The sequence below is a fragment of the Triturus cristatus genome, chromosome 8 (genome assembly GCF_964204655.1).
Source record: "Triturus cristatus chromosome 8, aTriCri1.1, whole genome shotgun sequence".
Taxonomy (NCBI): domain Eukaryota; kingdom Metazoa; phylum Chordata; class Amphibia; order Caudata; family Salamandridae; genus Triturus; species Triturus cristatus.
In genome coordinates this window covers 416752655-416778091 of record NC_140591.1, presented here as the reverse complement: position 1 = coordinate 416778091, position 25437 = coordinate 416752655, and the positions used below count along the sequence as shown (strand labels likewise).

Below are 25437 nucleotides of genomic sequence, written 5' to 3'. Positions count from 1 at the left end.
TACTCTAGAACTCTAAAACGACCGACCCTGTGATTATGGATAACATCTCCCTGACCCTCAATGTAACACTTGTGAGTCCACACAGATAATTTTATATTTTTGGATTAGGGGGGAGTAACCCCCTCCGGCCGTATTTATTAACATTTAACAAAACAAATTTAGAAAAAACATTATATACACAAACTTTACGCAGAAAGTACAGATACATTTACAGATACATTTTTACAGTCAGATATTCCACGCCTAACCTTAACACAGTCTAATACACAAGACACTCCTGCCGTAAATCTATCAATACATGTTATTTACTTTCTGCGTTTCCCCTCTAGAGCCTACGGTAAAGTCAATGACTGGCAGCTCCCCCCGTCCCCATATACTGATAAGGTTGCGCAGGGGGTTACAGCTTATCGGATGGATACTTTCCCCCAGGCCCCCCCTACGCCCTCTGCCTTACATTACATTACATGGGGGCTGCAGACTTCTGCATATTGGCGCCTTAATGCACATGCGTGTGCGGGGGTGGCCCCAGGCCCACTGGGAAGGAGGACTCCCCCGGCCCCCGCACCCTGACAGCCTACCTACCGGCTGTCACTACCCCCTGGAATTATATGGTGCTGACCGTTGAGGACCGAAGACTATGCTTACCTCTCATGACCTTACCGCCTGACCAGAGACACTCTAAAATACGACAAAATCTAATTAAAATGAAAATTCGCATTTGCGCTTTATTTATGCTACTACAGAAACACTGATATGCCTTAGGGGATGGTGGGTGGGCAAAAAGAAAAGAAGCGTTACGGGCCCGCAGCCCGCCCAGGGGGATCCTAAAGGTGAGGAGCAAGAACAAGAGACTGTTCTGCTCCCCACCGCCTCTTTTAAAGAGGGGGCCCAGGCCGACCGGCTGAGACCGGTCAGCCTGGACGCCCGCCAAACGTTTCTGCGCCGGAAGCACAGAAGTGCTTCTGGCGCCCCAACGAACCTGGCACCTATTGGCTGACGGGGGGGGGGGAGGGGAGAGGAAAGCCGCGTCACTTGCTGACGTGGCCTCATCCCCCCTCCTCCCCCCCTTTGGGGATGCTGGGGATGGGTGCGACCGCCATAATGGCGGCGCGCCCTAGTCAGCCCGCGCCTTTTTCATATGGTCTGGTACTTACCCATGTCCCCTACTCTAGAACTCTAAAACGACCGACCCTGTGATTATGGATAACATCTCCCTGACCCTCAATGTAACACTTGCGAGTCCACACAGATAATTTTATATTTTTGGATTAGGGGGGAGTAACCCCCTCCGGCCGTATTTATTAACATTTAACAAAACAAATTTAGAAAAAACATTATATACACAAACTTTACGCAGAAAGTACAGATACATTTACAGATACATTTTTACAGTCAGATATTCCACGCCTAACCTTAACACAGTCTAATACACAAGACACTCCTGCCGTAAATCTATCAATACATGTTATTTACTTTCTGCGTGTCCCCTCTAGAGCCTACGGTAAAGTCAATGACTGGCAGCTCCCCCGGTCCCCACATACTGATAAGGTTGGCGCAGGGGGTTACAGCTTATCGGCTGGATACTTTCCCCCGGCCCCCCCTACGCCCTGTGCCTTACATTCCATTACATGGGGGCTGCAGACTTCTGCATAGTGGCGCCTTAATGCGCGTGCGGGGGTGGCCCCAGGCCCACTGGGAAGGAGGACTCCCCCGGCCCCCGCAACCTGACAGCCTACCTACCGGCTGTCACTACCCCCTGGAAATATATGGTGCTGACCGTTGAGGACCGAAGACTATGCTTACCCCTCATGACCTTACCGCCACAGACCAGCATAGTTGCCCGACTACCTGGACTCACTCCCATCCTCTAGGAAGGTCATGCACTGCGCCTTATGCTCTCTACCCAAGCTAAGATGTCATCTAGGAAAGCCTGGTTCCCCTTATGTGAGAGGTGCACCCCGTCCTGAAGAAAAAATTGCTCCCCCTTAATGTATCTGTGTCCTATGGACCCTAATCTAGGGGGCCGAAATAGCTTATCAAATTTGTTGTTGATCCGCTTTACCGCGTAATTCAACGCCCTCACTGACTCACCCCCCCTCCAGTGGGACCTGGGAATCATGTGTGACCATGCTATTATTGACTGGGGACACTGCCTTGCTAGCCATCCCACATCTGTGAGGAGCTCCTCGACCAGCACTCTCCTGCCTAATTGGGCCAAGTCGTTACCCCCCAAGTGCAGGATCCAGATTGCCGGTGGTCCTGTGCTTGCTTTCAAAGCTCGGTTCACCAACTCCCTGAATTGACCAACGCACAAACCACCCTGACCGAAAAAGGATAAGTTTATCCCTAGCTGAGTGGCCCTAGTCTTGGCAGCTCCTGCAAAGACATTTTTTAAACGTCGAACATATGAGTGTCCTATTATCCACACATGTTGATCCTCCTGGTGCAAAGAGTTAACTTGCGCCACCATGCTTGTTGTTTGTCTGACACTCAGCGCCTGCCGTACTACTGCTTGTTCTTGTGTTCTGCGGATGTGAAAGAGTCCAGACTCCTCTCCTGAGTCACAGGATGAAAAAAACTGCAACTGACGACAAAACAAAGAAGAGGTGGGTTAAATGCCTTACCATGTTGGCATAAAACACAAAGTTCATGAACGGCGTCAAACCCTGTTGAGCACCTAACAGTTAGACAGTTGCACCGTATTAGAGCATGTGCACCCACACATATCTCTTGAAAGAATTTGAGGACCACCTACCAATCCTTTTGAGACGCTCGTCCCCTAGCCCCCTGGCTGCCGCCTCGGTGGCTGCTCCTATCCTAAACGAATGAGTCCCGAAATCGGCGGGGTCCAGCCCGGCACTCTTCAAAGCTAGGAGCATGACTTTCTTGAACTGGAATACCGTGAGTGGTGATCCGTCCTCATGTATCAGGAGAGGCCCTCCCTGAATGCGTGCACGTTGGGCCATAAAAACCTCAAGCCTATAAACTGGGCAGCATCGTGTGTTCCCTGCTCTGTGTAGTACTACGCTCTCACCCCTACCTTCTTGATCGTTTTTTTGATTTCCGGATGGAAATCAGCACAGAATCTTTCCTGATGTTAACGTTCCCCATTTGCAGGCCCCCCAGCCAATCTGCCTTATTCCTGGTGACTAACTCGCCTACCCTAAAGGCACCGTAAAATGCAATGCAGAAAGCAGCTTGAAACAAAATGACTTCGTCTGAGGAAGTGCAAACCCGCTGCAGAGCCCCCAATAGTTTCCCTATTGTTTTGAAACCTATGGGTCGTCTGGCATCCAGCTGCCCTCCCTGCAAGCGTTGCCACCCTTTCAGCGCCTGGCGCACTATGAAATTCTTTGTGGGATCTCCCTTTCCTCTCAATTTTGCAAAAAACGATATGGCTGAAATATGCCTCCTCGCCCCAGCAACCGTGCGCCCCTGCTCTCTCATGTACCCCAGGTAGTCATCTACAGAGTCATGGTTATGCCATTTGTGCTCCCACTGGTCACCCAAGAAAAAGCAAAAAGACCCAAACGCCCCTTCGTATGCACTCCTGGTTCTGGGCGCTAGGCTTGCTGCCACGAGGTTCAATACTCTGGGGCACCAAGTTGCCACAGATGTTCTGGGAAAGGTGATGGGTGCGCTGCTGCCTCTGGAATATGTGACCTGAAAGCCTGCATTTTAAAACGAGACAATGCGTCAGCCGCGTGGTTCAGAATACCTGGCACGTGTTTAGCTTTAAAAAGGACATTCAATTTCATGCACTGTAACACAATCTCCTTCAACAACCGCAGTATCATGCTACACTTGGCTGTTTGGCTGTTCACACAGTCTACTACTGCCATGTTGTCTGTCCAGAATATCACAGACTGGTTCTTTAAAACCTCTGTGAAAGCACGTTCTGGTCAGAAGCGTGTCACTCGAATTGCACTCCGAAGGAGAAATTAATCAAGCGAGGGTCGTTTTCTGTATTTCATACCTCGCTTTACTGGAATTACATTGCTTGAACACGAGTGCGCTTCCTCTCTCTTCATCAATTTCTTTACCCATCCTGAGCCACAGAGATCGCGCACCGCCAGACCATGGAAGACACGGAAATCAACAAAGAAAGTAGAACAGAGACTTTCATGTATACACCTGAAGAAACACAACGTATATACGCACTTTTCGAGGACACTACAGGATCCAGCTCCGGTACAACCTCCGTTCAATCTAATATAAAGCAATTGCTATACACATCCAAAAGAGCGATAAATCAACGCTTACATGCTAGCACCCTCATCAGGTACCACAAGGTCCAACGGATCCCAAGGGGTCTAAGGATAGCACTCAAATCAACCTTATGCAAGAATAATCCAAGATTCACATTACGTTGGGAAGCCATCCTCAACAAATGTTCACTCGATCTAATACTTCTGATTGTGGAAGAGTTATCAAAATTGTTGGAAGAATTGACTAAAGAAATTGATGACCTAAGACGAGACATCTCTACAAATTTGTCTGACACAGATTGGAATGTGACATTAGCAGATATCAATAGACAACTTGATGCATACACAAATGAAATTAATGAGAGAAAAAACAGAAAATTTAAGCGTGACACAGTGGATTATAAACTCGGAGAGGTTTACACTTGGGCCGACGTTTACGCCACAAGAAGACAACAACGCAAACAAACAGGTCGTACGTTTGATTCAGACGCCACATCTTCGGATGATTCTTCCACCAACATTAGACCTTCTACCAGTGCATCCACTAAACCAACTACGGAAACTCCAGAATCAACAGAAACATTACAATCAACCTGCGATGAACCTTCAACTAGTGCCAATAGACAACATTTTTTAGGATCAGGTCCAAAACCACCAGGAGATCCAGGAGGAAAGTCCACGTCCAAAACCATTGCAAAAAGTACATGCAGTCAGAAAACCTAGTAATTAACATTTCCAGCTACACTCTAACAGAATTCCAAATACAAACCTTGCAAAAAGGTACTTCATTCGTACCCACCTACCACTCTAACCAGTTGGAAACAGAAATTAGTCTTTTTAAATTCATGAGATCCTTAAGATTGAAGCACTTCTTTCACAATATTATCCAAACACCGGATACACCTCGTGAAAATACGTTACTTGGTTTAAGGAACAAGAGTACATTTATGGCTCCTTCTAGCCACAAAGCATTAGACGCTTTTGAAACAATTGTCAAAAAAGATCTCAAAAAGATCACTTACCACACCAAAAGTACTTTTGCCAATCTGACACGCAAAGAATATGATACTCTTAAACATCTGGCGAACAAACCCGAAATTACCTTTAGAGAAGCTGATAAAGGGGGCGCCCTGGTTATCATGGATTCCACCTTTTACCATGACAATGTCAATGAGCATGTTCAAAACTCCGATATCTACATGCCAATAACATCAGATCCTACCAAGGAATTCACAAATATTCTTAAGATCATTGTTAACAATGCTCATGAAAATGGTACCATCAAAGATGAAGACAAAAAATTTCTCATCAAGGAAGATCCGGGTACTCCATATATATACATGTTACCCAAAATCCACAAACATGCAACCAAACCTCCGTTCAGACCCATTGTATCGACAATAAACTCAATTCATGAACCGGTGGGAAGATACTTGGATAAACATTTGCAACCATTAGTACAATCCATGTCAACCTACATTAAGGACACCACCGATTTTCTAAACATTATACAATCAATACAAAATCAAATCACCCCTGATATCACACTGGCCACTATCGATGTAAAGTCATTGTATACATCAATTCCTCATGACAAAGGACTCGAAGCCATCGAATCTTTTTTACTTCAGACTGACAAACCCAATAACCTGAATATATTCCTCATGGAACTCATTCATTTTTCACTCTACCACAGTTACTTTGAATGGTCCGGAACGTACTATATGCAATGCTCGGGCACATCTATGGGCAATTGTGCTGCGCCCACGTATGCCAATCTCTACATGTACCGTTTCGAACTTGATCACATTCTCAGTAATGTTGACTGGACAAACAACTTGATTCTTTACAAAAGATACATAGATGATATTTTTATCATTTGGAAAGGACCGACTACCCTACTGGATCAACTTATTGAAACACTCAACACAGTGGATCACCGAATTGAATTCACCCATAACATCAGCCATGAGTCAGTAACTTTCTTAGACACTCTTGTTACCAACACTGGAGATCAACTCACCACACAAGTATACACTAAACCGACAGACAGGAACAATCTACTACATTATGACAGTTTTCATCAGCCTTCTCTAAAAAAACATCTACCGTACTCCCAATTGTTACGACTTAAAAGAATTGCTAGTTCAGATGAACTCTATGAATCCAGCAAAACTGCTTGCATTGACAAATTCAAAAAACGCAACTATCCTCTTACCATTCTTGAAAGTGCAATTACCAAAGCTGACATTCCTACTAGACATGATTTGCTTCAACCTAAACCACAGGTCCAACAAGAAACTAGATCGGTGTTCATCTCCAAATTTTCAACGAGAAGCCACCAAATCAAAAAAATTTTGCTAAGGTATTGGCCGATACTGAGTAACGAACCAGACTTTCGACACATCTTTGATTCACAACCCAGATTTGCCTACCAAAGATCTCAAAATTTGAAACAACTCCTATCCACGCCTAAAAATCTCCACACCAGTGATTTTAAAGGTACCATCCCCTGCTTGAACTGCGGAAACTGCAATTCTATTATCAAGGGCAATAAGATTGCACACCCTCACAAAGGTTTTTCCATAAACCTAACAGTAACAGCCACGTGTAACACTCAGAACGTCATCTACTTACTCAAATGCCCCTGTGGGCTTGTTTATGTTGGCAAGACAGAGAGAAAAATACGTATTCGTCTTAACGAACATAAGAGCAACATACGTACTCATCAGACAAAATCTCCTATTGCTAACCATTTTGATCTTTTACAACATAACATTTGTCAACTACGCTTCTTGATTCTCGAACAAGTACCGATCATAAAAGGACGAAACAACACACAATACCTATTACAACGTGAAGTTTTTTGGATCAACAAATTAGATTCGATTCACCCCAAAGGACTCAATGATCGTTATGATCTAGGTTGTTTTTTGTAATGCTCTTTGATTCTCACCTAATCTTCAGTATTCAGAATACATCTTGGTACGAAGCATATGGGTACATACCCATGAGACCTGGGACCCCACAACCTTGTATTCCCTGATGCTTTATCATTGTTATTCATTTTGTCAGCCACCCATCGTATTTGATTGTACCATCAACATGTACTGTTTATTAGCATTCTTTATTCCATCTTGGAATTTTGTGTGTTAACCATTGTATTACGTGCTTTGTCATCCCCGTTATGGTTTTATTTCATTGTATTACCTTGTTAACAACACATCCATACTTTTTCGCCTTGCTCTCACATTTACCCCGCATACACCATTTACATGTTCACTCCACATTATTTCATTTTCAGTCACATCAACACACCGCAATTACTTACTCCGCCACGACGGCTTTACTTTCTTTTCCCAGCTCACGTTTGTTTATTCACTTGCGTCCTTCCGCATCTTTGTTTTGAATACACGCTCTGACTTTTTGCATACCTTGTATTGAACCCGTACACTCTCTTTACTGTTCACGTAACCTTTTGTACACAGTCACACAGCCGCCGTCACCTTGTAACAGACTTATATTTTCCCTTTTTGATTGGATTCTACATTCTTATGACGAACCTATCCGCTCTTCACACGTTGGACGACACATTGACCAGTACTAATCCACATGATTGGCTACGAGGCCTTCGGTTAACCTGATTTGCGATAACGATCACCTGATACCCTTTAAAAACCTCGCGCGTTTCACAGTCTACCGACTTGCTGACACGCCGGCACTCTTGACTGCTCAGTCTTGATTGATTGAAACCTCTTAGCATCACGTAAGTGTTTTGCGTCATCCCCCACACCGCCTCGCTTTTTAATTATTGTATTTTCCTGCGCTTACTTTGTTAATTCACACACCTCTGACCTTTTTCCGCCTGGCACTTAACTTCTTTTACTACTTTTATTTTTGACTCTTTTGACATTTCACGTATAGTTTGCCTGTCTTTTCATTTTTCTCAATTTTGACTACGCACACTTGTAACGTTCTTTCCTCACGCCACCTAACTTCGACCAACACGGTTTTTTTCTTATTTCTTTCACGCTCGCATGTATTTAATTTCAAAACACCTCATCCGTTCTCCAGGATTTACCACCCACGCTCGTGACTTCAGTTCACTTTTTTAAACTTTGTCACTACTTGATGCATTTGTCCATGCACTACCGTTTTGTTGAAACCACACCATCACAACCTCGCTTACACTCATGTTTGTTTCATTCATATTTAATTTAGTAATTCTGAAAGTTGATTTATGTTTCCTGTATACTGCTCTCTAGATTGATTGACTTATGATACTATCGTATTGAGTAAAGCTGTTTCCTTCTATCCTCCCTTTATAGTGCTGCCCCTGACGAAGGGCCTCATTGGCCCGAAATGCATTGGGCTACATCGAGTTATGAATCTCAATATACTCGTTTGTGATGTTTAATCTTCAGTGAAAAGCATACCTTTTCAAAGGAACGACTAAATATATATAAATTGAATAAATCAATGAAATACAGAAAACGACCCTCGCTTGATTAATTTCTCCTTCGGAGTGCAATTCGAGTGACACGCTTCTGACCAGAACGTGCTTTCACAGAATTTTCATCCCTACTCAGGGGGATCTACTCGTCTGCACCCATACCTCGCTTTACTGGAATTACATTGCTTGAACACGAGTGCGCTTCCTCTCTCTTCATCAATTTCTTTAAAACCTCTGCCCACACAATCAGCGCCACTAGAATTGGAAAAAGCTCTAAGAAACTTATGTTGCTGGTAATTCCAGATTCTTACCACCAGTCAGGCCAACGCTGAGCTACCCATTCGCGCCACAGGATGGCCCCGAAACCTTCGCTACCTGCGGCGTCAGTCATGAGACCCAACTCCGGGCTGGACTTAGGTGGGCTGGGCCACACCACTTTCCCATTAAAATTGCGCAGAAACATCTTCCAAATCAACATGTCTTGCCTGACCTCGCCTGTCAGCCTGGTGTGGTGATGCTTCTCCCTGAGTCCTGACATTGCATGAGTGATGGAGCGAGAGAAAGGGCGTGCCATTGGGATTATGCGTAGTGCAAAATTCAGTTGTCCCACCACCTGCTGCAGTTGGTGCAATGTAACCTTCTCTTTCCTGAGGCAGTTCTGCAACGCCGCCCCGAAATCCTTAACTGTGTCCGCGGGTAACCGTGAGACCCCTTGGACAGCATCCAGTTCGATCCCCAGAAATTCGATTGTTGTGTTTGGGCCCACCGTTTTGCCTGGCGCCAAAGGCACCCCGAACTCCTGCATTAATGCACAGAATTTTGACAATGCTGATTCGCACTCCCCAGATTGTCGCGCCCCCAGAAACAGAAAATCGTCCAGGTAGTGTAGCACCCAGCGATACCCAGACACCCGTCTAAATGCCCATTCCAAGAATGAGCTAAATTTCTCAAAGTAGGCGCAAGACACTGAGCACCCCATTGGCATGCATTTGTCAACATAATACTTCCCTTGGAATTGGAAACCCAGTAAATGAAAATCCGCGGGGTGCACAGGTAGCAATCTAAATGCCGACTCAATGTCAGCTTTAGCCAGCAAGACCCCTTGACCCAACGACCGAAGCATGTCTACTGCTTGGTCGAATGATGCATATTTCATGCTACAGAGTGTGTCAGAGATGGTATCGTTTATTGACATCCCCCTGGGTGCAGAAAGATTGTGAATCAACCTGTATTCGCCTGGCGCTTTCTTAGGCACCACCCCTAGAGGGGAACACACAAAATCCTTCATTGGGGGGTCACCAAACGGCCCGGCCACCCTACCCAAGCTCACTTCCTTAAGGATTTTTGCTGCTGCTATGCCAACATTCGACCTCACTGACAGCTGGTTCTGGCAATGCCCCACCCCTTTGTAACCCGGGGCCGGTATCCTGAAACCCTCTACAAAACCCTCCCTGATTGTCCTGGCTGCCTCTGGGCAATGGTAAGACTCCAGTCAAGGTATCATAGTGCTAATGTTAATAGGTGAAATAGCCTTCTTTAGCAGCAGGTTGCTACTCTTGCTTCTTCCCCCCTCTGCCTCTGGACTTCTTGTGACATCTGGACTCTGGGCGGGATGCATTACCACAGTAACCACAGGAATGTTTGAACCTACATGTGCCTGGTGCCCTACTGCCTGTCCATTTGTTGAAGTCAAAACAGACGCCTTTCTTTCCATTGCTCCCTGATTTACCCGTGAACCCCCCCGTGTTACCGGCAGGGTTTGAGACCGCCCTGCATCAGGTACCTGTCCCTGCCCACTCTCACCTGTGCTCTGCACCAAATGTCGCAGATGAATAAACATGTCTGTCTGGCTCCATCTTAGGGTTGGATCCTGCGCTTTTGCCCTTCCAAATTCCTCGTCATACTCTTTCCACCCATCCCCACCTTGTGTAGCGTGGGCAACTGTGATCCTATTCTGATAACACGTCATTTCAGATCCAACCTCTGGGAAATGCTCTAACATGACGGCCATGAATATAGTGAAACCCTGTATCCAGTTGGCCAAGTTCTCCTCAACTCTGTACTTCAGGACTATATTGGACCATTCCTTGTAATGTGTAAATTCCTTGTTCCTTTTCGCCTCTTCCCTGTCTGCCTCATCAATCAAAAGGGAAAACATGCTAACGTACTCCCCTCTCCAGATCCTCTCCTTAGTCTCTTTTGACAGATGCCGCTCCAACTGTTCCCTCCCGGAGCGCAGCTCCCCACAGACCCAGAGGAGGTAGTGTTGCCCTCGTACCTGCTGGTGCTGCTGCATCAGCCGTCTTGCCTGCGTCTGTATCCTTCGCGTTGCTGTTAAGCTCCCTGACACCTTCGCCACTGGGGGCTGGTGGTGTGGGAACAGGTGCTGCCCCCCCTGCCGGTACTGCCGGCACCTCGCCAGCGGGAGCTGGTGTTGGGGCACTGGGTACTACGCCCCCTGCCGGTACTGCCGGCACCCCGCCCGTCTTCCCCTTTCCTAGTTCAGCCATCAATTTCTTAGCCCTTTCAATGGCATCCCCCCGCCCGTTGTAGCCCCTGCGGCGTGTGACCAGTTTCCTACCATTTCCAGCCAGGGGAGGACTACTGCTAAATTGGCAGCTATGTCTGGTTCAGCTGGGTGCGCTCCGCCCGCCCCCTCCCCTGGGGGGATACTGGGTTCACCCATGAGGGCCGCTGGCACAGTGTCCCCATTACCCACGGGGCCCGGCGTGTCCACGGGTGGGACTGGGTCACCTGCGCCCCCTTCCCCCTGGGGGCTCGTCACGGGTGTGAGCTCACGTCTTGGCGGGATGGCTGTGCCTTTTCCACCTGGCTTGCGCCTGTACCTCTTTGGAGGTGGCGGGAAGTATGGTCTTGGTGGCACAATAGGCCGCCTACCCCTTCCCTCTGGTACCTCAGGACCCTCCACCCTATCCTGCAACATATTGAGCGTCTGCCCCATTACCTGGACTTGCTGCATTAAAGCCTCCAGGAGGACGTCTGTGCGTGATCGCTTCTCGTGCCGCCAGACCGGAGGGGCCATGGCAAAACTTAAATGGGACCTGCCTGCTCGCGTACCCGTACCCCCAGTAGGTGACTGTGTCACCCCTTACCTGAAGAAGCAGCAGCCACCAGCCAACCTTTGCACCCACGCAACCAGAGCCACGACTTACTGGCTAATCCAGTAAGCTCAGGTGAGCTGCCCGCTCAAACCCTCTGTGGCTCCCAGAAGCAATGAGATGCTGGCTAGCCGGTGACACCCAACCGTGTTCCCCCGAGATCACCACCAACGAATTCGCCAGACCTTGATACCGCCTTGTCCTTTACGTGATGCAGGAGCTGTGGAAACACAAATAAAGCAGTTGCGCTGCGCCACGTCCTAGCTAGTTCGCAGCCAAACCCTACGCCCCCCCCCACACTAGTAACAGTGTCCTGGAACCGAAAAAAAAAAGGACTAAGTGCCTCCTATCCCTCCCCTTTGCACTGGGACACCAAGGACAGATAATAACAACGCCCCCAGACACAACCATGCGACTTCAATAAAGAGCGCGCTTAACGCAATTATAAAAAAGTACACAGTCTTACAGAGGATACAGGCCTCGCACACCTGGCAGAGCAAGCATGATACGTGCCTTGAACCCCTGGCAGAGCAAGCGTGACAGCAGTGAGGGCAGCCGCACCTACTAGCGGAGCTGCAGGGGCCTCGCAGCGCTGGACTTACCGCAGCGCTTACCGTGGATGAAACACTTCAAGCCTCTGGCACTGCAAAAACAGCTGATCCTGCCGCTGCCTTCTGCCACCGATCGCGCCCCCAGACTTGTGACTCGGAGCTCCGCTTCCGCGACAAAGAACGACTCCCCCAGCCACTGGACGATCGTCGCGATAGCCACTCCCGCGTCCCGCCGCCTCTCTCTCGCTAAAGATCGTCTCCGGCAACCGAATCTTCTCTTCCGCGGGAATCCTGCAAAAAGACAAAAGAAAAGAAGCGTTAGGATCCTAAAGGTGAGGAGCAAGAACAAGAGACTGTTCTGCTCCCCACCGCCTCTTTTAAAGAGGGGGCCCAGGCCGACCGGCCTGGGCAGACCGGCTGAGACCGGTCAGCCTGGACGCCCGCCAAACGTTTCTGCGCCAGAAGCACGGAAGTGCTTCCGGCGCCCCAACGAACCTGGCACCTATTGGCTGACGAGGGGGGGAGGGGAGAGGAAAGCCGCGTCACTTGCTGACGTGGCCTCATCCCCCCCCCCCCCTTTGGGGATGCCAGGGACGGGTGCAACCGCCATAGTTGCGGCGCGCCCTAGTCAGCCCGTGCCTTTTTCAGAACATGTTTTTTTCCTGCATAACATGCTGTGCATGCTCAGAAAATGATACTCTACTTGCTACTTACCGAAATACCAATTCCCCATCAGCAGGTCTTGACCCACTTTTTAATATGGCGAACTTCCGCCCCACCTAGCTTTAATTGATATGATGCGGACGGTTTTTTAATGTAATAAAGCATCGTCGTGTAGTAGCGCTTTGTTTTTTTCGGACCAGTGGCCTAAGTGCATTTCAAGCCCAATGCCCTAAAAAAGAAGCACAAATAAACAAACATCCTACCAAGCCCAACTGACAGCGGACATCGAAAAGTGCAAAAAGGTTCAACAAAATACAGGCACAGCCAGGAGACATGGCGCGAGAGGCAGCAAAAACAAAACTGTGGCATTAAGAGGAGGTGGGAGGGAGGAATATTATATTTAAATGTAAACAGCTATGGCACCAAAGCTGAACACAGGCAAACAGTAAGAGAAAAGGAAACCAAGAAAAAAATAGTCCCCTAAAGAACCATAGCCGAATGAAACAGTACTTAGTTCCTGCTGCCTAGGAGGAACAGACAAAAAGAGGTGAGACAAAGAGGCAGAACTGACCACTAGCAAGCAAGGATTTTAAAAGACACTGAAACAAACAAATCAAAAGTAAGGGAATGTCTTTAAGCCCACAAGAGAAGTATACTAAAGTCTACAAGAGGTCATATGTTCACACTCGACCTAAAAACGGGCTTCAGGAAGCTTCCCGTATCAGGCCTCAATCCTGTCACCCATGTGACATACCCTTGAGGGAAGCCTCAGGTTACAGATGCACGCTGGCCGAGGTGTGTATGCCAGGCCTCTAGGGGGTTACGATTCAGCGTGCAAAGGCTCCGCGCAGTTTAAGGATTGTCAACGAGGCAGACTGAATGCTTTATACCTTCAGTACTTGTAATCGAAAATATGCATGTGTTTAAATGAACAAGCACGTTCGCTAAATTGAGCCAACCAGAAACTGCAGGCTCAGGGGATATTTTTGCCTTGGTCTCTCAGTCTAGTAAATAGCTCTGGGATTGAGAGGTTTGCTCTTTTGAATACCGGGATGAAATGAAGCTGCCGATGTGCTTTATTTTCCGAATGATTGGATGCAGAAGGGCAGCCACATCCTCCAGTCATGAGGTGTTACAAAGAGCGCCAGAGTAGCCTAGAATGTGCAGATTTTTGTAAATATGCTAATGTAATTTTACATCCTCCAACACACACTTTATTTACCACGGCTCCCTCATTTTGAGAGATTGCGCGGGTGTGTCTTGGTGAAGCTGAGCCAGAAGGAGCTGAAAATATTCAGTCTAAATCCTTCAGTTCACATCTCATAAAATATTGACCTAGATAAGGAGGTCCATTTCCCTCACTGTTCTGAGCCGCAGCAAAAGGGGGGCTGAAAGGTGAGAACATTTTGTAATATTAATTCAATCAGTGCTCTGCAGACACTTCTTTTCCACTAAGCGTATACATTAAAAATACATCCTATTCTATTAAAACTCTCAGCTCTTTACCCGATCCTTTTTTCACTCAATCTTCTAAATTACAGATACAAAAGTAAAACAAATCAAAGCCAATTGCACTTAAGCAGAAACTGGGAAATCTGCTGGACGTGGGCAGCGCTCCTTGCCGCCAGCAGTCAGGGATAATACGGATTAAACACTTCACGGCCGGCGACTGCGTAATTATATCAAGAAACTTAAGTCAATGTGATTACCGGCACAGTTGGGTTAAAATATTTTCTCGAAAGGGTGTTCACCATGAGGAAAAAATTATAACTGTTTCATTCCAGTCGCTGCAGTTTTATATTAGTTATCCAAGCATAAAATTAGTGGTTGAAATGTTTCCAAGGGTCTTCGGCTAGCAGCCTACTCGCCCTGTGCAATATCTTAGGAATGTACGTGCTGACTTGTAATTTTGGCCATTACAAGTCACTTTACTATACATGTCAATGAATAGACCCGATTCAGGTGGGATACTCCAGATTTTGTAAGCTAAAAATGGCTTTATTTTGGCTGTGCGCCACTGAAATTGCCCCTGCTTAGGGTGACCAGACTTTTCCCCAGGCACAGAGTGGTGTAGCTAGATAATACTGCCACCTGGGGCGACACTTAAGTTTGCCGCCCGAGGGCAGGTAAGAGCAGGGGTGTAGGGGGTGTAGGCCGACGGACGACTTGTTCCAAGGGTCGGAAGGTGGTGGGGGGGAATTGGCGACCGACTGACGTCTTGTTCTTGGAGCTGGGGGGACGGTGGTAGTCGGCAGACACATCTCCCGCCGTCCCCAAAAACAGCAACGCCACTGCCCAGACAGTCCCGATTTTAAGAGGACTGTCCTGGTATCCCGACGTTCTTCTTAATTTTAAATACATGCCCCCGGCTTTTAGGACAATGGTCAAGTCATTCAAAACATAATTTAAACATATGCTCTTGTTCCACAGGCCTACTCAAAAGTCTAAAATAATTTATGTCATTAATGTGTTTCTTTCATGCAGCTCAGGAGGAGGTCAGCTGCATGCTCTTAGTAGAGGGGACAGAGTGGGTAGGTGGGTAAGAGCTCAGGGTGGCAATCCTGTCAGAGGTAATGTTACATTTGCGAAGCCTTGTAAATGTATACCCATATATCCACCCTGAGCCCTCCTCATATATTATATACATGCGTGTGCGTGTGTGTGTGTGTGTGTATAAGGCTATGCAAAAAACGGTACAGGCGAGATCTACAAGTAAGACTAAAGGCTTTAGTCCTACTTTTATGTCTGGCTTGGTCTTGTTTTTGTTTCTCAAAATCTGAGTCAAAGTCAATGGGAGCAATACATTCTCCTGATTATATTTTTATTTATTCATCCCACTTTCCTCTTCTAAAATGTTGGCATGTATACGTTTCTAACAAAGTGTGCTGTGTAGTGACATATTAACAAGCACTGGCAACCCCTATAGGTCTGGGTTTAATGTTCTATAGCATGCTGCAGTAAGAGCACAGTGCATGGAAGGAACCAACAGGAGTGGACAGTAAGGGAAATAGTTGTAAAGTAGTTTTCTAAACAGTTTAATGCAAGAACTCGAGTGGAGACCGAAGGATACACCTAAACACTCACTACGCATTACGTGAGAGAGACTTTCTACTGAACTGAGTGAAGACTTGACAAATTCTCAAGCCAATGGCTGAAACTGGCTGGCCTAAGGCTATGGTTGGAAGGGAGAGACTAAAGCCCACTCCATGTATCTTGTTAATAGTAGGGCTCTTTTGATAGATGCACTGTCAAAAAGCAGAACCTAGATCTAAAAGCAAATCTGTTCTCTTCTGCTGAGTGTGCTACCGTAAAAAAATAATGTATTATCATTACGACATTGCTTGACTATAACTGCTAGTTTGCTCTAAATTGATGTTTCCCTAAATTAATTGTTGTACTTTTCTCTCTGTTGTAGGCATCATTTCAACTTTTCTGCATGTCCATCCTTTCGGAGCAAATATAGAATATATTTGGTCCTACTTGCAGCAGTTGGATTCTAGGGTAAATAACTGAACTCAGTCCTTTTTTATCGACAGTTATATACAATTGATTTTATCTGTTTATTATTCACCCAGAACCATCAAAAGGGGAGGGCAGTCGGGGCTGTTGGACCCTCCTTGTACTACTTTCGGGTCTGCACTCACGTTACTTAATTTCTTTACCTATTAAAAAGTCGTCCTGGTCATTTCCTTCGTGATGCAGCTAACACTTCTGAACCACACGAAGGCGCCATATACTGTGTTTTACCTTTCCGTAGCGCAGTTGTTTCCTCAATCACAAGCTACAACTTGGATGGGTAAGACACCTTTTCGTACTCAAAGGAGTGAGCTATACAAATGAAAATTACACATAAGAGAATTCTATGATAAAGAAGTCCTGTTGAATGTCTTCTTGCTGCACATGTGATGTCAAAGCCTTACTGTAAGTAGTAACTGTAAACAATTGAAACTGATGACTGTAACTCATGATCAGTGCATGAATTTTCTTTGGTGCAGAGATGGTTTAATGGAAATTATACCGAAGGGTGCAGCCAGTACCAAGTAGAACAGAAATGAGGTTTCAACCTATGCTCAAACGCCAATATCAGTGCCTGCAGTCTATGGTGAATTGGAAGGGAGTGCCACAATAAAAACTTTTTTTCGGAAGAGAAATGCACCAACCATTTGTATCTGAAGGAGACACGTTAGTGATGGATTCCTTACCTTAGAATATTCCCCAGGCGTCAGTCTGGATCCGTAAAGTTTTCTGCTTAGCAGTACCCCTGCGCGCCAGTAGGTGGCGCAGTGCGGCTCCGCGCCAGTCACTGGCGTCATGCACGCCGGGACGACATCACGGAGGCTACTTAGGCGCCACCCATGCATGCTGACGTCAGTTCTTTCTTTTTCTGTGCCGAAAGCGCAGATACGGATTGAGCACGTACCTCGGTCAATTTTTGACCACTTTTTGTCTTCTCCTCTTGTCTCCTGGTGCACGTAGGGATGCCCGGCATTAAGTCTTGCGTGTCGTGCCACCGTAATATGTCGTTGGCGGACCCCCATGATGTCTGCCTCTACTTGCTGGAGACCGACCACGACTCCCGGGATTGTCGGGATTGCCGTGCCATGGCCCCGAAGGCATTGCGGGAGCGGCGCCGGAAGTTGCTGGAGGTCCGGCACTCCTCTCGCCACTGCTCCGGGTCTAGGGGCCGTTCGCGGGACTGCTCACGGGACCGGACTTGTCGCTCCTCGGACTCTAAGTCTTCACCTTCAGATTCCGGTAAGCGACACCATAAGAAGTCGAAGAAGCGTGTTCGCTCTCCGACGTCCCCCTGTCGCTCCCTGGAGGCGGACATGGGGGACAGGAGCTCCGCCTGGGAGTCCCACGGCCTACCCGCTCTACCCAGGTCTGTCGGCGACTCCCGAACAGCAGTAAGAGTTTCTTGCTGCTTTGGACTGCCTGTTTAGGCCTCGGGCTACCGCCGGTGCGCCTGCGGGCCCCATGACCTTGTGTCCAGATCCTGTTGACCTGGCAGCACCGCCTCCGGCGCCAGCTCCGGAGCCACTGGATCCAGCAGCCGCGGCTCCGGCCCCGGCGCCACAAGGTGCAATGCCGCTGGCTCCGGCCCTGGTGCTGCCCTTGGCTCCGGTCCCAGCGCCGCCCCAGGCTCCACCACAGGCGCCGCATTGGGTGCCGTTTATCCCTCCCCTGCCTAGGTTATCGGACCATTTCGTTCCGACCTGGGATCCTCATTGGGATGCGGCTCAGCTTCGTCCCCGGCCGGCGCCGCTCCTGGTGCCGCTCCCAGCGCCGCTGGCCCCCTCTCCGGCTCCGGTCCCGCCACCGCAACCGGCTCCTTCTACCCCGGAGCTGGATGAGGACTGGGACGGCTCCGAGGACCCCCATGCACGGCAGTGTGACTCCGAGCAGGATTGGGTGGATGACCTTCAAGATGCAGGTGAACTTGATGTGTCTTCTGACGTGGGGTTTGCGTCGCCTCCGCCTACTATGGAGGAGGGCGCTTCCTACACTATAGTGCTGCGTCGAGCTGCGGAGACTCTCCACCTCGACCTCCCTACGGTAGCCCTTAAGACCAACCTCCTTACGGAGGTGCTCCAGACGGCGTCTACGTCGTCGGAGCCGCTGCTCCCTTTTAATGAGGCCCTTACCGAAGTCCTCTTGGGTACTTGGTTGTAGCCGGCCTCGGGGGCGCCGGTGGATAAAAACGTCGCTCGGCATCATCGCCCGGCGCCTGGTGATCCCGCCTTCTTGACCACTCACCCCATGCCTGAGAGCCTGGTCATTCAGGGCTCGACCTCGCAGAGTGCCTTTCCCTCGGCTCCACCGGATAAGGACTCTAAGAAGCTGGACCAGTATGGCAAGAGGTAGTTCTTCTCAGCCAGTTTGGGGTTGAGATCGGTTAATACTGCCTGCTTCTTGGGCCGTTATTCCCACGCATTGTGGGATTCGGTTGTGGAGGTTCTGCCTCAGTGCTCTGAGGAGGTCCAGGCTATCCTTTCCCAAGCAATTGCGGAGGGCAAGGATGCGGCGAAGTTTGCCATCAGGTGTGGTTTGGACACCGCTGATTCGTAGGGCAGGGCGATTTCCACGACGGTGGCATTGCAGCACCATGCCAGGTTGCGTTCCACTGGCTTCCCGCCCGATGTCCAGAGCTCGCTCATGGACAAGCCCTTCGATGGCTCCCGCCTCTTTGGTGATAAGGCTGACAATGCCCTGGAGCGCTTTAAAGACTCTCATGCCACGGCCAAGTCTTTGGGTCTTTCCTCGAAACCTCCTGCCACAACGGGGTTTCGTTCCTTTTGTGGCCAGGGCAGGGGAACCCAGGCGCGCACTTCCAGCAAACCTGTGCAGACCTAGCCTCAGCGAGGCCGCAGATGTGGGTTCCGCAGGGGCGGGTCTGGTAACCAGTGTGCGGGGCAGTCCACTTCCACCGCCGCTTCCGCCTCAAAACCTTCCTAATCCGAGCTTCAGGGGGCACCCCATGCCAGTGGGTGGCAGAGTTCACCCCCACCTCCACCACTGGCACGAGATTACATCGGACAAGTGGGTGCTGTAGATAATCTGCCAAGGATACTCGCTCCCCTTTCTTTCCTCCCCTCCAGCCATGCCACCTCGGTGCCACCGCATGTCGGGGGATCATTTGGCTCTTCTCCATCAGGAAGTCACAGCCCTCCTGGCCAAGGGGGCCATCGAGTATGTTCCCGATCAGGAAGTAGGGAGTGGTTGATTTTCCCACTACTTTAAGGTCCTCAAGAAGGACAAGGGGGGCCTGCGCCCCATCTTGGACCTCCGGGACGTCAATCGCTTCCTCCGGAAGGAGAAGTTCAAGATGTTGACTCTGGCTCAGGTCCTGTCTGCCCTGGACCCTGGAGACTGGATGGTGGCGTTGGACTTGCAGGACGCTTATTTTCACATTCCCGTACTGCCGGCCCACTGGCATTACCTGCGGTTCACGGTAGGCCAGGAGCATTTCCAGTTTACCGTGCTCCCTTTCGGCCTTTCTAGAGCCCCATGGGTGTTCACGAAGGTGATGGCGGTGGTCGCAGCTCATCTGCGCAGGTCAGGGGTGTCTGTCTTCCCCTACCTCGACAACTCGCTGTTGAAGGCGGATTCGCCCCAGTCAGTTGTCTCCCACCTCCAGACTACGGCCAACCTCCTGCATCTGCTGGGGTTCTCCATCAATGTGCCGAAGTCGCACCTGAGTCCCTCTCAGAAGCTCCCTTTTATAGGAGCGGTTCTGGATTCGACGCTGTTTTGGGTTTATCCTCCCGAACAGCGAGTCTGGGATATTCAGGCTATGGTTCAGCTCATTTAGCCTCTATCCCGGGTTTCAGTCAGGATTACCCTCCGGCTTCTGGGCCTGATGGCCTCCTGCATCCGGTTGGTGCCGCATGCCAGATGGTATAGGCGGGCTCTGCAGTGGGACCTGAAGTTCCAGTGGGCGCAGCATCAGGGCAACCTGTCCGATCATTTCCAGATCTCGGGGGCACTGCACGGCAATTGCAGTGGTGGCTCACGAATCGCGATTGGGTCAATGGCAGATCCCTCTCCCTTCCCCAACCGGAGCACACAGTAGTGACAGTTGTTTCCCTCCTGGGTTGGGGAGGCCACATGGGGAGGCGGAGATCAGAGGCCTTTGGTCTCTGGCGGAGTCCCGGCTCCATATCAACCTTCTGGAGCTGCGGGCGATCCGGCTTGCACTGAAGGCATTCCTTCCCTCTGTCCGGGGAAGTGTAGTGTAGGTGTTCACGGACAACACCACCGCCATGTGGTATTGCAACGAACAGGGCGGGGTGGGGTCATGGACCCTATGTCTGGAGGCTCTGCGCCTCTGGACGTGGCTGGAACATCAAGGCATTACCTTGGTGGTTCAACACCTGGCAGGTTCTCTTAACACTAGGGCGGACAAACTCAGTCGCCGGTGCATGGTGGATCACGAGTGGCGTCTGAACTTAGACGTGGCACAAGGTCTCTTTCTGCAATGGGGAGAGGCTTGGTTAGATCTATTCGCCATCGAAGAGAACGAGCAATGTCATCAGTTCTGCACATTGGAATTTCCAAGGCGGCACTCGCTCGGAGACGCTTTTCGTCTCGAGTGGAGCTGCGGTCTGTTGTACGCCTTTCCGCCTATAACACTTCTGCCCAGAGTGCTGAAGAAGATCAGGCGCGATCGGGCCAAAGCTATTCTTGTGGCTCCGGACTGGGCTCGAAGAGTATGGTATCCCGAGCTACTCAGTATGAGCATCGATCCCCCGATCCGGCTGCCTCTTCGGGAGGATCTTCTGTCGCAGCAGCAGGGGAAGGTCCTCCACCCGAACCTGTCTAGCCTCCACCTCCATGCTTGGAGATTGAGCGGCGACAGATGACTTTCCATCTTCCTCCGGAAGTCTGTGATGTCACCCTGGCAGCCATGCGTCCCTCCACTAAAACGGTGTACGCCTGTAGGTGGAACAGATTTATGGCATGGTGCACAGTTCAGACTGTGGATCCCCTTTCTGCCCTTCTTTCTGAGGTTCTTCTGTTCCTTCTCTCTTTGGCACAGTAGGGCTCTGCTCTGGGCACTGTTAAAGGTTACCTTTCAGCCATCTCTGCCTTTCTACGGCTTCCAGATCAGCCTTCTCTTTTTAAGTCCCCGTTTGTTAACCGTTTTCTTAAGGGCATTACGCATACGTTCCCACCTGTGCCCTTCATAATGCCTCAGTGGGACTTGAATCTTGTCTTGACTTTTCAGATCTGCGCTCCCTTTGAGCCCCTTCATAACTGTCCATTACGTCTTCCTACTCTCAAGATGGCTTTCCTGGTAGCTATCACCTCTGCCAGGAGAGTGAGTGAGCTCCAGGCTCTTTCTTCCAAACCTCCTTTCCTTTTGGTTCATATGGACAAGGTGGTTCAGAGGACACATCCTTCTTTCTTGCCAAAGGTTGTCATGCCCTTCCACACTGGGCAGACCATCACTTTGCCCACCTTTTTTCCGCCTCCGCATCCTTCAAGGGAAGAGGAGCGGCTCCACCGTCTGGACCCGAAACGTGCGCTCGCATTCTATCTGCAGCGTACACAGTAGTTCCGGGTGGATGATCAGCTCTTTGTTGGCTACGTGGGCGCCAAAAGAGGTCGGGCGGTGCACAAACGGACCATCTCCCAGTGGGTCGTTCTGTGCATCAAAGCCTGTTACTCCTTGGCCAAGAAGGAGCCTCCTGCGGGACTGCGTGCCCATTTGACCAGGGCAACTGCAGCCACTACTGCCTTGGGACACGCTGTCCCCTTGCAGGATATTTGTCAGGCAGTTACGTGGACCTCGCTGCACACGTTTACCAAGCACTACTGCCTTGACAGTCAGGTCCGGAGAGACGGCTTCTTTGGCCGTTCTGTGCTCTGTGACTTTCTGGTGTAATCTTGTTCGCAGACCCACCACCGGGGTTGGTATTGCTGGGGTATCTATTCTAAGGTAAGGAATCTATCACTAACGTATCTCTTTCAGATGCACATGTTACTACTTGTGTAACGATATATCTGTAAGAGACATTAGTTAGTGATAGATTCCTTACCGCCCCACTCATCCTCCCCGTTCTACGAACTGATTACTAGGGTTAAGGTCATCCCCTTTTAGGGCCCTAGTTTTATGCACCAAAGGTCAGTTTCTCGCATGACTCTGCGTTTCGGCGCAGAAAGTTGTGTACAGAACTGACGTCAGCGCGCATGGGTGGCGCCTAAGTAGCCTCCGTGACGTCGTCCCGGCGTGCACGACGCCAGTGACGGGCGCGGAGCTGCACGCCGCTACCTACTGGCGTGCAGGGGTACTGCTACCCAGAAAACTTTCCGGATCCAGACTGACGCCACGGGAATATTCTAAGGTAAGGAATCTATCACTAACTAATGTCTCTTACAGATATGTTGTTACATAAGTAGCAACTTGTGCATCTAGTTGGGTGGATGACCTTATTTTTGAGGAAGTCGACTGAAACATCTTGGCGCTGGTAGTGTTGGAAGATCTGGTTTAGATAGATGAGAATGAAAACTTATAGGGTCGTGTTAGACCTAGCATCCTTGACGTGGTTTCCCCCGACTTCTTGTCTTCTAACCTCTTATTTTTGACTGCTTTCTTGATTTTTTTTTTTGCTGGCTTTAGGAATCTGCACTTTTTCAGTGCTAACCAGTGCTAAATTGCTTGTGCTCTTTATCTTAAATGTGGTAACATTGGGCTATTCCCAATTGGCATTTTTAAATTACTGATAAGTCCCTAGTAAAGTGCAGTAGATGTGCCCAGGGATTGTAAATTAAATGCTACCAGTAGGCCTGCAGCACTGATTGTGCAATCCACTTAAGTAGCACTTTAAACATGTCTCGGGCCTGCCACTGCAGAGCCTCTGTGTGCAGTTTTAAACTGCCCTTCTGACCTGGCAAGTTAACATACTTGCTAGCCTCAAAGCTTCTTTTTTATTATATATAGTTCACTTCTAAGATAGGGGCTGGACAGCCCATGGGCAGGGGGCAGTGTATTAAAAAAGTAGGACATTTTATGTTTTACATGTACTGGTAGTGAAAAACTCTTATATTTGTTTTTCACCACTGCAAGGCCTATCTCTGCCATAGGGTACCTGCCTTATTACATTGTATAAGTGTAGTTTCCAATTAGGAAAAGATCAAAAAATCATATTTAGTGGCTCTGGACTCACAATTTAAAAACCCAACTTATAGTGAAATAGTTTTTTAAATTGCAGTTCTGAAAATGCCACATTTAGAAAGTTAGCATTTTCTTAAACCATTCGGTGCCTTCTGACTGTCTCTAGAATACACGTCTGGGTGGGTGACAGTTGGCTTCCTGCATTCCCCCTAGACAGTCACACACAAAGGAAGGGTAGGTGTGACTGAGTAGCCATCTGCATGTTGATGGGTCACCCTGAGCAGGATAAGAGGGAGGAGCTCTCACTTTACACCTGAAAAGACTGTCTCCTGCCCCACATAAAGGGTTGCATGCCCCCTGTCGTGAGTCTGGAACAAGGTCAGGAAAGGCAGGGTCGTGTGCCCTTCAAGACATCTCTTTGAAGTCTCCCTAATTCAAAGGCCCAACTGGGTATACGTACTGGACCTTTGACACCATGAACTCAGAACACTTCTCGAACTGAGGATATTCTACCAGGAAGAAGGACTGCTGTGCTGCCAGGGGGGACAGCCACTTTGCTGAACTGCTTTCATGTGTTTTTGTGCTGCCTGCTGCTTCTTGCCTGGAAGTGAGAAGAACTGCACCTGACTCTCTACATCCCAGAACCTAAGTATCTCCAAGGGCTAGTTGGCTTCCCTCCTGTTTTTGAAGTCTCTGGGATATCAAAGACTTCACCATGCAACTTACAACCAGTACCTCGACTCTGTCTGCTGTGAGTCCTGCTCTGCCACTCCAGTGGTTCCAATCCATTCCTGAGCCCTAGGAAGTGAGTATCTGTGCTGCAACCCAAGAACATCCATAAATCGATGACGTTGCGCTGATCGGAACCATTGTATTTCCTTTGCCGATGACGTCACACATCTTCCCCTGGTTCCAGCGCGTCTTCACCTTTGCATGGCTCGGCACCAGTGCATCGCTTCATGCTGTTCGCATCAACTTTAGCCCAGCAGTTTGATGCCGACGCACCATCTCGATGTCCATCGATGTATCCAAAACTCTGCGTAGGTCGGAACCAACGCATAGCCTATATCTCCATGATCTACAGTGACGCATCACCTCCTTTGCTCTGTGCATCATCCTCAACATCAACGCACCCAAGGTACTGTTCAGCGAGCCTGCATGACTTCTGTATCTGGGCCGCGCTCCATCGCGGTCGGCCTAAACTTTTGGATTCGCATTGGTCAAGTGCAACAAGATAGCCCCGGTTGGCGCTATCTGTTTCTAAGCACCACAAACCAGTTTATTCTTTAGACATTCATATTTTGACTTCTACTCATTGGATTTTTGTCATTTTGGTCTTGTTTTACTCATACTAATGTGGAGTCCTTTTGTGGTGTTTTTTGCTGTGTTACTGTGTGTGTTGTGCACAAATACTTTACTCATTGCCTCTTAGTTTAACCTGACTGCTCAGTGCGAAGCTACCAGAGGGCAAGCACAGGATAATTTAGGGTGTGTTGTGGATTACCATGACTAGGATTGTAGTTCCTGCTTGGATATGGATTAGACCGCTGGACCGGGTCTAATCCAAAAGTGCAGGCCCAACACAATGGAGGGTGGGTCGGATACAGTCCCGGATTAGTCCATGTTAGAAATAGGATTTCTGGTTGGCTAGGGCTTGCGCCTAAACCAGACAGAAACCACCACTCTAGTCAGGGCAAGGGAGTTACACACCGAAGATAACTCCTGCTCACCCCTTGGTAGCTTGGCATGAGCAGTCAGGCTTATCCCGGAGGCAATGTGTAAAGCGTTTGCGCAACACATTCACACAGCAGCGACACACTAGGCG

The 25437-nt window shown here is 48.9% G+C and overlaps 1 protein-coding gene across 3 annotated transcripts in view; it reads left to right on the top strand.

Moving 5' to 3' along the window:
- Positions 1 to 25437, top strand: part of ENOX1 (ecto-NOX disulfide-thiol exchanger 1) — a 2037207-nt gene that overhangs the window by 1977519 nt on the left and 34251 nt on the right. For all 3 annotated transcript variants that reach the window (XM_085621817.1, XM_085621818.1, XM_085621816.1), the window contains one exon: positions 16410 to 16495. In XM_085621817.1, coding sequence (XP_085477943.1) covers positions 16410 to 16495 — 86 coding nt within the window. The remainder of the gene's footprint in view (positions 1 to 16409; positions 16496 to 25437) is intronic.